Source organism: Carassius gibelio, chromosome B15, assembly GCF_023724105.1.
Source record: "Carassius gibelio isolate Cgi1373 ecotype wild population from Czech Republic chromosome B15, carGib1.2-hapl.c, whole genome shotgun sequence".
Classification (NCBI taxonomy): Eukaryota; Metazoa; Chordata; class Actinopteri; order Cypriniformes; family Cyprinidae; genus Carassius; species Carassius gibelio.
In genome coordinates, this window is record NC_068410.1 from 27,920,954 (window position 1) to 27,932,825 (window position 11,872).

General features: G+C 33.5%; 1 protein-coding gene across 1 annotated transcript; it reads left to right on the forward strand.

The window, feature by feature from the left end:
• Nucleotides 1-326: 326 nt before the first annotated feature.
• On the forward strand, nt 327-2,776 carry lpar6a (lysophosphatidic acid receptor 6a). The gene has a single exon (XM_052576178.1). The coding sequence runs from the start codon at nt 493-495 to the stop codon at nt 1,612-1,614; it is 1,122 nt and encodes a 373-aa protein (XP_052432138.1). The 5' UTR covers nt 327-492; the 3' UTR covers nt 1,615-2,776.
• Nucleotides 2,777-11,872: the final 9,096 nt, after the last annotated feature.

Here is an 11,872-nt window from a genome sequence, read left to right on the forward strand (position 1 = left end):
AAGGAATTTGTTTTTCCTCCATGGGATATACTAGGAATGGATTCTAACCGGATTTTGGCTGTTTTGGATGGATTTTCTAAAGTCGAACTAGAGGAAAGGACTGTGTGAACTAAAACATCGGAGTGAGTAGCTTCTAAGCTTGGGGCAACAATCTTATGGGCTGGCCAGGGAAAGGGCAGGAGTAAGGGGGAGGGGAAGAGGTAGTCGTGATCTGGTTCCATTCTCTGGGGTGAAATGCATTCAGCATGAGACTTTGTTGAAGAATGCCGCAGAGGAGTTTTTGATCACTTCAGTTTTGAACAGCCAAAAAAAAAAAACCTTTAAAGAGATCTATGTGCCCTTGAAGGAAATACCATCTTGTGGTTGGAAACAGTCTGTCTGCAGTACATTCTTTGTTTTGCCCTGTTGAATGATTGTGGATTGAGGAAAATCCTCAAATTGTGTAGTCTCACCAAACTTCCACCCCATAGTGCGACTTTGTTTCCCGTTGAGATGGACAACACCACTGTTCAAATGGAGGCTTTGACCCAGATATGGGCTGTCAGTGCCAGCTACAAAAATTCCTCTCTGCAGCTACACAACATCACCCACTGCCCAAAGAATGACAACTTCAAATATCCTCTTTACAGCATAGTGTTTAGCCTTGTCTTCATGGTTGGACTCATAACCAATGTTGCAGCCATGTACATTTTTACTTGTTCACTGAAACTGCGGAATGAGACCACCACATATATGATGAATCTTGTGGTTTCTGACTTATTATTTGTGCTCACACTTCCCTTGAGGGTCTTTTACTTCATCCAACAGAACTGGCCATTTGGCAGCCTGCTATGTCAGCTCTCTGTCTCACTCTTTTACACAAACATGTATGGGAGCATTCTGTTTCTAACATGCATCAGTGTGGACCGTTTCCTCGCCATAGTACACCCCTTTCGTTCAAGAGGTCTCCGGACAAAACGCAATGCCAAAATTGTATGTGCTGCTGTTTGGGTTCTCGTGCTTTCTGGAAGTCTTCCAACAGGCTTCATGCTGAACAGTACTAACAAGCAAAAAAACAACACAATAGCCTGCTTTGAGAATTTCTCTTCAAATCAGTGGAAGAGCCATCTCTCAAAGGTGGTGATCTTCATAGAGACAGTGGGGTTCCTTATTCCTTTGATTCTGAACGTGGTTTGCTCCGCTATGGTTCTCCAAACTTTGAGGAGGCCACAGACTGTTAGTAGAGGAGGGAAGCTGAACAAAAGAAAGATATTGAGGATGATCATCGTCCACCTCTCCATCTTCTGCTTTTGTTTCATTCCCTACAATGTCAACCTTGTTTTCTACTCACTGGTGCGGACAAAATCCTTGGAGGGCTGTGCAGTCGAATCAGTGGTTCGGACAATCTATCCGATCGCTCTGTGTATTGCTGTGTCCAACTGCTGTTTTGACCCCATCGTCTACTATTTTACCTCAGAGACGATACAAAACTCCATTAAGAGGAAATCTCAGATTAACCATTCCTTTGATGTCAAGTTCTCTGAGGCTTTACGTTCAGAGACAACTAGCTCTTCTTTTCAGTTCAGCCTGAGGTCCATAAAGAACAAGATGTTCCACAATGAGTCTAATGTATAAGGACAAGCATTGAGCAAATGGATGTAAAGAAACTGAATGTACAAAAAGCACTTTGCAGTGGATGAAATGGGGCATAAAACATGCAAATGTGCCCTAATTTGGATCTGTTAACTCACAGGGCAGTTAAGTAAACTACGCCCTTTTAGAGGGATTTACCTCCCTCTTTAAGTCATCCTTCAGCCCAGTACTTGGGGACACACCTGTTTTCAATGGAATTATATCCAAACATTTGGAATACTGTGGAGTATGAATAAAACAAATATACTGTAAATCGACTGGAACTTGATTAAACAAGACAAAAACCTCTAACTATATTTGAATGAACTTACATTTTCAGAATGGCAAGTAAATGTGAAAATAATATAATGTACATAACTACTTTTTAATTAAACCTACAAAACAAAAAAGAATGATATACCATTTTATGCAATGCCACATGTAAACACATTGACTGTCTGAAGTGTCATACTATTAACAAGCAGAAAACTTTTTTTGGCACTTATATAATACTGTATATTAACTTTGCACTGATACTGACACTGTCATAATGTTTTTTTTTTTTTCTGTTACAAACTTCATTTGATAATAAATTTTTACAATTTTAGGTAGAGATGTTTATTTACAATATATAATTATCAGTTCTTCTCCCTATGTAATGTCCATTCAGAAAAGTTTAAATATCATATTGAAATACTCAGCAGTTATGGTTTAAACTGATACTATCTATATGCCTCTGTAAATGTACTGCCATATTAATATAAAAGATGAAGTTCTGTTGTTAGCTATTTTATTTGTCTAAAATTGACACCAAAAAAAAAAAAAACAGTCTCTTGAATGCATTGTAAGAAGATTGTTTTAATTGTTCAATGTGTCATTAACTGAATAGTGAATCAGATGTGATTTATTCACTTTGATGAAGTGAAGTCCCATTCAAGAACCTACTTTGTTTTTTAATTATTATTTTTATTTCATTTGTTATTCAGTGTTGTTCTAAATATATAATCTGCTGCAGGCAAACATAAAGTGAGGTTTGAATTAAATGACGTTGAGAAATATCTTTGTAATTATAATTGTAATTTGTGATTGTCAAATATGTGTAAGTACATGCGTATTGCATCTTTATAAGATGATGCCATTTGATCAATAAATGGTGATGAGCAAAGTAGACTAATAGTGTAATTTATAAAAAATAGACTTTTCACTTAAAGGGTTAGTTCATCCAAAAATGAAAATTAGCCCATAAATTACTCACCCTCAAGTAGGGGTGTGACGAGATCTCGTGGCATGAGATCTGACTGGTCTCGCTAGAACGTCACAAAACCCTTGCCCATAGCTATATATTATATATATTTTTTATTACACTTGCCCTTTCCCAAGTGGTGGTATGTAAGATATTTTATGTTCACATCAGGCAAGCGGACTAATGATAAGCAGGAAGATTACACAGTGTAGTCTTTATCCGGTCATAAAAACAGAATTCACAGTTTAATGCAGAATGTTAAATTGATGAATCAATCAAAAGTAGGTCATTACACTTAAATCAAATCACAATATGTACCTTAAGAGATCTACCTCTGTTAATGAATGGCGCAGACCCGTGGTTTCATTTTCTACACACAGAAACGCACATGACGCTCATGGTGATTTCAGCATCTGTCGTCTCACTAAATGAGGATGGAAACACATAAACAACATCTCCAAAACTGCTCTCAGAGTAATTTCATGAGCATTTTACCATTTGATTTGAGTAAACCTAACATTATATCACATACACAGAACTGTAAAGGTATTAGTGTAAGTCCGGTACTTTTTTTTTTTTTTTTGTAGAATGCACATAGCATTATTTTTTAGGGATTAATCACACAACATTTCTTCCATGTTTTAATTTTAATAGAAAACCCCTTTTGTTTGCCATAAAATAAAGTTTGCTTAATTTTCAGTATTTAAAATATAAATGATAAATTAAATAAATGTTTATATGCCTTCATTTGATGACCAGAAAAACGTAAATACACAACACAGAATTTCTGAGGGAGAAAATTCAAGTTGTTTATACATAGTGTTTTGAAATAGTACATTTGTTGTTTCAATTTTTAAGCGTGACTGTGACTGCTGTCCATTCTTGGCCAGGACTCTCCTGTGAAAGAGACTTTCCTGGTTAAATAAAGGTAAAAAAAAAATATATATATATAATTAATTTCCACTTTAATAAAAAAATAAAAAATAATATATATATATCTTTTTTTTTTTTTTTTTTTTTTTATTAAAGTGGAAATTAATTTACTAAATACTAAACTTGACTGACTGCTTCACTTCCACTTTGTAGGGATATTTGTGTTGTTTATTTTATTTATAATATTTATTTATCATTTTTGAGTGATGAGTGAAGTGATTGAAGTGACATTCAGCCAAGTATGGTGACCCATACTCATACCCATAATATATGAACTTACCTGTTTTGAATAATTTTATATTTAACGTGTTCGATTATGTCCAATATTAATGTTAAACTGTTGGACTTTAAAAGAAATCTACTATTGATTTTCACCGTTGACTGACTTTGCAGAACATTTAGACTGATAACTTCCGTTTGCAGATTTGGTAAATTTGACACAGGACGCACAATATCACAGTTGTGTCTGACTATATATGAACTAGCTGTTTTAAATACAGTATTTTTATTTTTAACATTAATTTATCAGTATGTTTGAAAGTATATTTTTATGCTATGACAAGAACAAATAGTCTATCTTTTGCTCCACACATGCACGATAATATCATGTATCGACGATCTCACTGTCTGACGATATGGCAATTTGAAAAATTACCTAGCGAATTTCACGTGCGAATGAAGCAAATTATCTCAAAATGTTCAAGCGGCAAACTAGACGCGGTAGACACGAATTTGACGTTCTATTTGCATTTAGTGTGGTGCTCTATTACCCCTCTTGCGGCTGTAGACGGTAATGTTTTCTCTTGGTTCATGTCAAATTAATTTTGATAAATTAGTTGCACCTGACTATAAGTCGCAGGACCATCCAAACTATGAAAAAAGTGTGACTTATAGTCCAGAAAATACGGTATGTGAATCATCAATTCCTCAAAAGAACACTATAGTAATTAGGGGGGGAGCACTGCATTCCTATTGGAATTACTTCCAATGTTCTTCTTCTTCTTATTCTTCTTCTCCGAAATGAATTGCATTTTTGAGGGCCTAAATATGCTCCAAAACTCACAAAACTTTGCACACGTATCAGGACTGGCGAAAATTTACATCTGATATAGGTTTCAGAAGTGGGCATGGCAAAATGGCTCGATAGTGCCACTTGTTAAATTTGATTATAGTCGTAGCGCCACCTAATGGCAACAGGAAGTAGCATATTTAAGACGGTTATGGACTCCATGCAAAATAAAAAAAAAAAAAGCATCAACAAGTATTAAATAGGCTGGAAATATTCAAGAAGCATACTAAAACATGCTAGCAACAGTTAGCTAAGTGCTAAAGCATGCTACTAATGCAGTGAAAAAGGAAGTTGCAGTAGCTCTGGCAAGCAATTTCCGATTTGCCCCAAACGTTTATAGTCATAGCTCCACCTGCTGGCAACAGGAAGTGTCATGTTTAACACTTTTATGCACCATTTGTAACACATTAAAATATTCCATTGTGTGCAAATCATGCTAGAAATATTATAAAACATGCTAGCATACCCAGCATTCCCAGTCTGACCCAAACTTCACATGTTTTATAAGAGTCCTGGCCTGAACACAACTAAAGGCCAATATTCAACTATAAGTATAGAGCCACCTGCTGGCAACAGGAAATTACTTATTTTATACTAACTTAAACATGAGATGTCTGATCTGCCCAAAACTTTGCATGTTTGTTTAGAGTCCTGGCCTGAAGACATTAACATGCCGATATTCAGTAGTAATCATAGCGCCACCTGTTGGCAGCAGGAAATGTGGCACAAATATTTACTATTTGTGATATACTGTATACTAAGCATATGGCCCAACATTCATTGTTCCTCCTATGGGCACTGGGTGGTGGTGAGCCCGGGTGCGAGGGCCCGTTCATCGCTGCTTGCAGCTTTAATTATAATTACAGTCTATTAATTAGCTAAAATAAATTAAATACATGTTAAATTTAAACTGCATTCCAGCAAAAAATTGGCATGTTGAGCATTTACAGTAGGCCTTTATTTACAAATGTATTCAGAAGGTTAAATAAAGACATTGAAATGAAGAGAATAAATTAATATAAACAAACAAAAACAACACTCTACATTACCAGGGATGGGCAGTATTTCAGATACATGTATTTAAAATACGTATTTGAAATACAAAATACTATTTTGTATTTTGCATTTTAAAGCCTTTGGAAAAAATCAAATGTAATTTGTATTTAAATACATTTAAGGCAAATATTTTTGTATTTTCAAAATACTCAAAATACTTTGAGCCAGTCAACCACTTTATCAGGGTGCTGTTTTCATGCATTAACTAGTTTAGACCAGACACGATATCATGTGACAATACTATAGATTCGTAGTGATGGTATAAATTGTGAATGGATGGAACTTTTTCTAAATCTTTTACATAGGACTTTCCGCTTTCTCTTTAGCTTTGTGCAGTTGAAGCCTTGTTTATACTTTCGCAATTCGCATGGCTCTACGCCATGAACCTGCTTACTGCGTGCGCTCCTCAGTAAACCTACAAGACTTTTATTCTTGACGTGCTCTCCGTTGTATAATTCTGTGAAACGACAGAAGGCGACTCTGAGCAATTGTTCTCCAAACCACGAAAAAGCAGTGATGAGAGGAAGTAGTTTGCTGAATAATTTGTCAAACATCTCTGTCTATGTCAAACACTCGTCTCGTCAGAAGTTTGTGAATAAATGGATTTCTTCACATGTAAACTGATTAGGTTGTGGGCAATTTTGATGACACATGTGAAAAAAGTTTTTTATTACACTTCTTAAACCCTAACCAAATAATCAAGTTAAAACCAGTAAACTTGAAATTGTGACTTGTGACATTAGGACAAAACATATTAGTATGATAACAAATGTATAACACTAAATTGAACAATACTGTGTTATATATGTTTTTTAATTAATTAATTATTTTATTTCAATTAGCGATTGTATTAAACACCTACCATTACTTTATTCATTATTTCTGTGTGCATTTGTGAGGACAATGATGAAAGAAACACCAGACTTTTAGTTTTATTGTTCACAAAAAAATTGTGCCAAATGATTTCTAATTTAAAAAAATATATTTTAGATAAACTTTATATTTTCTAAGTATGTATATAGAAAGAAATAAACATTACATTAATCAAATATATCAAAAGAGTTTGAAATTCATTTTTTTGCTGTGGTATCAAAACTGATATTGATTATTGTGAAACCATGCCATATATTGTTACCGTAAAGTAAAATTAAGATTTTGGTCATATCACCCATCGAAATTCCATCAACTAGTTCAACTGGGCGGGTTAGGTCAGCAATATTGGATGGCAGATATTTTAAGATTGTGAAACAAACAGAACTGGGCCACATTGGAACGCCAGTCTGTCACATCGGCTTTTAATGATGGTGATAAAACATAATAAAAGTTAGTTTTTGTAGTTTTTTTTATTTCTTACACTGCAGTGGAAGGAAAGAGGTATATAAATTTAAAACGAAAGTTTCTAAGCAGTTGCACACATTTAAATGCTTTTTGGCATTCAGAATAGGCCCAGATAGATTTCAGCTTGATAGGGATACCTGCACTGAATCTTTTTCAAAATTCAAAATACTGTATTTGTATTCAAATACATTTTTCCACACAGTATTTTGTATTTGTTTTTAAATAAATTTTTCCACACAGTATTTTGTATTTGTATTTTAAATACATTTCCATGTATTTATGCCCATCTCTGTGTGAGGATGTGCTACTTGTTGATTAAAGTAGCTTGTCAAATGTGTTTGAATCATTAATGTTACTGCATGTTAGGGATGGGTGATATTATATGACAATATCGTAGATTCGTAGCGATGGTATAAATTGTGAATCGATGGAACTTTTTCTAAATCTTTTACATAGGACTTTCCACTTTCTATTTAGCTTTGTGCAGTTGAAGCCTTGTTTATACTTTCGCAATTTGCATGGCTCTACGCCATGAACCTGCTTACTGCGTGCGCTCCTCGGTAAACCTACAAGGCTTTAATGCTTGACGTGCTCTCCGTTGTATAACTCTGTGAAATGACAGAAGGCGACTCTTAGTAATTGTTCTCCAAACAACGAAAAAGCAACGATGAGAGGAAGTATTTGCCGAATAATTTGTCAAACATCTCTTATACTGTCTATGTCAAACACTCGTCTCGTCAGAAGTTTGTGAATAAATGGATTTCTTCATGTAAACTGATTAGGTTGTGGGTCATTTTGACAACACATGTGAAAAAGTTTTTTAGTACACTTCTTAAACCCTAAGCAAATAATCAAGTTAAAACCAGTAAACTTGAAATTGTGACTTGTGACATTAGAACAAAACATATTAATATGATAACATATGTATAACACTAAATTGAACAATACTGTGTTATATATGTTTTTTAATTAATTAATTATTTTATTTCAATTTACGATAGTATTAAACACCTACCATTACTTTATTAATTATTTCTGCTATGCAGGCTCATTTTGTAAATGTAATCATTTTAAATTTTACAAACATGGTGCTTTATGAAAATGTAACTGGACACATTTCCAAATTTTGATTGTGTTTACCCATCTATGCAAATGTTTGTTTATGTAGAGATGAAATAATTAGGTTAATCATTGTCTGTGATTATGTGCATTTGTGAGGACAATGATGAAAGATACACCACACTTTTAGTCTTATTGTTCACCAAATAAATTGTGCCAAATGATTTCTAATAAAAAAAAATATATTTTAGATAAACTTTATATTTTCTAATTATGTATATAGAAACAAATAAACTTTACATTAACCCCTTTACATGCAAACATTGCCGACGGCCCCAGTTTATTATTGTTTCACTTTCACAGCACATTAAACATCACTGTCTTACTTCATCTGGACAAACTGTGCATCAATTGAAAGTTTAAAGACTCTAGCTTCGATATTTGACCAATATTTTGATAAAACATTGTTGCAGTGACAGATATTTAGTGATTTATGTCAGGAGTGCAAAATAATAAATCCGTATTATGCCACATTTTGAATAGAAATTCACCACTCACTCATATTCAGTCACGTCAGCAGCGGTTTATTTGTGTTCACATAGACTCACTGAACAGCGTCAATAAGGATTTTTAGACCAAAGATGCATATCTGCGGAGATATATGGATATATTTACTGATGTTTACTTCATATTTCTTCAGACAGAATCGTCATTTCTATTCATTTTTCACGGATTTACGCGATCAGATGATAAACAGTCTCTCCCAGCGATCTGTGTATGTGTTTGCTATGTTGTCAGCTCGTGCTGTGTGTGACTCAGACTCTGATTGGGCCTTCCCAATGTCAATCTAAGAGTGTCATATCTGGACACCGCCCCATCGTGTCACATGCTTCCTGCACACTTCCTGGTAGTTATCTGGCCAAAACAACACTGAAACACCTCTGTACAAACAAAATATCTGAATAATAAACCCGCGATTACGATAGTAAGATTTTAGATATTAAACATGCAATTTAGTAATATATAAAAACACCATAATAAAGACAATACTGTTCTCTACCTTGCACAAAGAGTAATTTCAACATAGGAATTAATTATTTTTGCATTTTATTGAATATTCTGCTGAAATTCTCATTACCGCAATGCGTCCAGCTCTATCTTAACTTATGTTATATTGTAATTTAAACAAATTACAATTAAAATATTCTGAAAAAAGTAAATGGATATTCTTCTATAATTTTTCACATGACAGAAAAATGACAGACTGAATATTCATGTATAATAATAATGATACAATAGTGGAAATATAAAGTGTCCATGACTAATGTTCTCATCCTCCGCAATATTTTTTGAGGGTCATTTACGCACACAATTTTTTTTTTTTTATATAAATCTTGATTTTAAATTAAGCAACACATGAGGCAGAACCTTCAAAATACCAACAAGATAGGCAGATATCTTCATATTGTTCCAGTTAAAAGTGTGAAATTCTCTTGTCAGAACGTGTACACGACAAATTGATTATCATCCGAAACGGGTAGTTTTCCACATTTAGAAAAATATAGGATTACAAATTTTCTATGAAAATATACTTCATTAATGACTGATTATATACACAGAGTAAAAATTTTGCTAAATCATCATGGCTTCTCTGTTGTTAGCAAAACATGCTAAGACACCTCATCCTCCGCAACACGCATTTTCACTCACCGCAACAATTTAAGGCCAGTTGCGGTAGAGAGAACCTCTTTTTCGGTAATGAGAATTTAATCATACAGACTATTGTTAAATATATATAATGAGTTATTAAATTAAATATTATTTAATAACAAAACTAAAAAGCTTAAGCAAAGGCTAGGGTGACCAATTTCAGAGAAAACGTTTATACCAACCAACCAAATCCCAGGAAGGAGAGAGACATTATGGGTTAGAGGTTACAGCAGGAGTAGTTATCAAAAATTGTTGGGAAGCCTGCAAAAATGTTGGTGCATCTATCATTATGAGGACTTTCTATAAGTGTAATGATTTTTATACCGAGCAACAGAACTTTGTGTGTGTGTGTGTGTGTGTGTTCACTGCTGTTCACTGCACTTTGGATGGGTTAAACGCAGAGCATAAATTCTGAGTATGGGTCACCATACTTGGCTGTATGTCATATTAGAATAATTTCTAAAGGATCATTTGACACTGAAACCTGGAGTAATGATGCTGAAAATTCAGCTTTGTCACCACAGAAATAAAATCCTGGTTCAAAGTATATTAAAAAGATAACAATCACTTTATCATAATATTACTGTTTTTACTGTAGTTCTGATCAAATAAATGCAGCCTTGATGAGCAGAAGAGGCTTTAAAAAAACTGTTTTTATTTTTTATTATTAATGCTAAACTTTTGAATGCCAGTGTATTTAAATATGAAAACATGCAGCAGTTTTAAATTCTAATTCAAAAACAATTATTATAGAATGGTTAGGGTTAAATTGAATGAGAACATCTTTAAGGAAAAAAGAAAAATATATTGTGAATCATCTTTTTAGGAATGAGCGATTTTGGAAAAACTTTAGGTTCACACTTGGGTATACTCTTTACCAGAACCAACTCTTTCAGTAGAAAGAAAAAAATCCACTTGAGTTATCAAAGACTACATTCCCACTGTCAATGACTATTAATAAATAGTTGTTACATAATTATATGATTATTACCTAAAATATAAAATAAAATAAGAAACATTATTTTGTAATAATGTATTGTGAATAATTTTTTAATAATAAAACTAAAATTACAAAACTAATATTAGTCTTCTTTGTTTTCTAACATTGCACTATTAAGTATTTATTTTTGTGGAAAACCACAGGGTGCACTTTAAACTGCTTCTCATAAAACCTATTCATAAAGCAGCTGTGACAGAATTTTACTAAGGAATGGGGAGAAATCTTAAGCTAAGAAAAAGAGTGAGGATTACCTTTTTGGTATGGATGATGTCAGCATGATTACTAACTACACTCACAGTGATTGGCTGATAAGGGATGGGTCTCTGTCAGTTATTTTATAATATAAATATTGTAGAATGAGATATCATGTTGCCATAATCAAATAAAGATTTCAAAATAAAAATGTTGCAATATTCAAATAAAGTTTGAACTAGAGTGTCACTAATTAAACAAGCATATGTTCAGCTAATTGTCAGCTTCTACATGTCTGCATCTTATAAATAATTGTTATATGTATAAGCAGCCTTTTAAATAACAGACTAGAATTATTATGGCTGATATGACAGTAAGATTTAGTACAAAGGTAAAAGAAATCCACACTGGATTGCTGTGGAAACAGCCATTTTAGGATTGTTTAGGATTTGGTCTTTGTGATTTAGGTGTCCTCTTGGCTACCACTAACTTTTCACAGATTTAAGAGCTGATTTTTACATAAAAACACTTTATGAAGTACTCAAAGAAGAGTCGAAGAGTCCTAAAGATGTGGAGTTAGGATCAACATTTAGTTTCACTTAAAATATTTTGTGAAAATGGCCCCTGGTGTTTATACCCTATGTTATCTAGTTATGAAGCA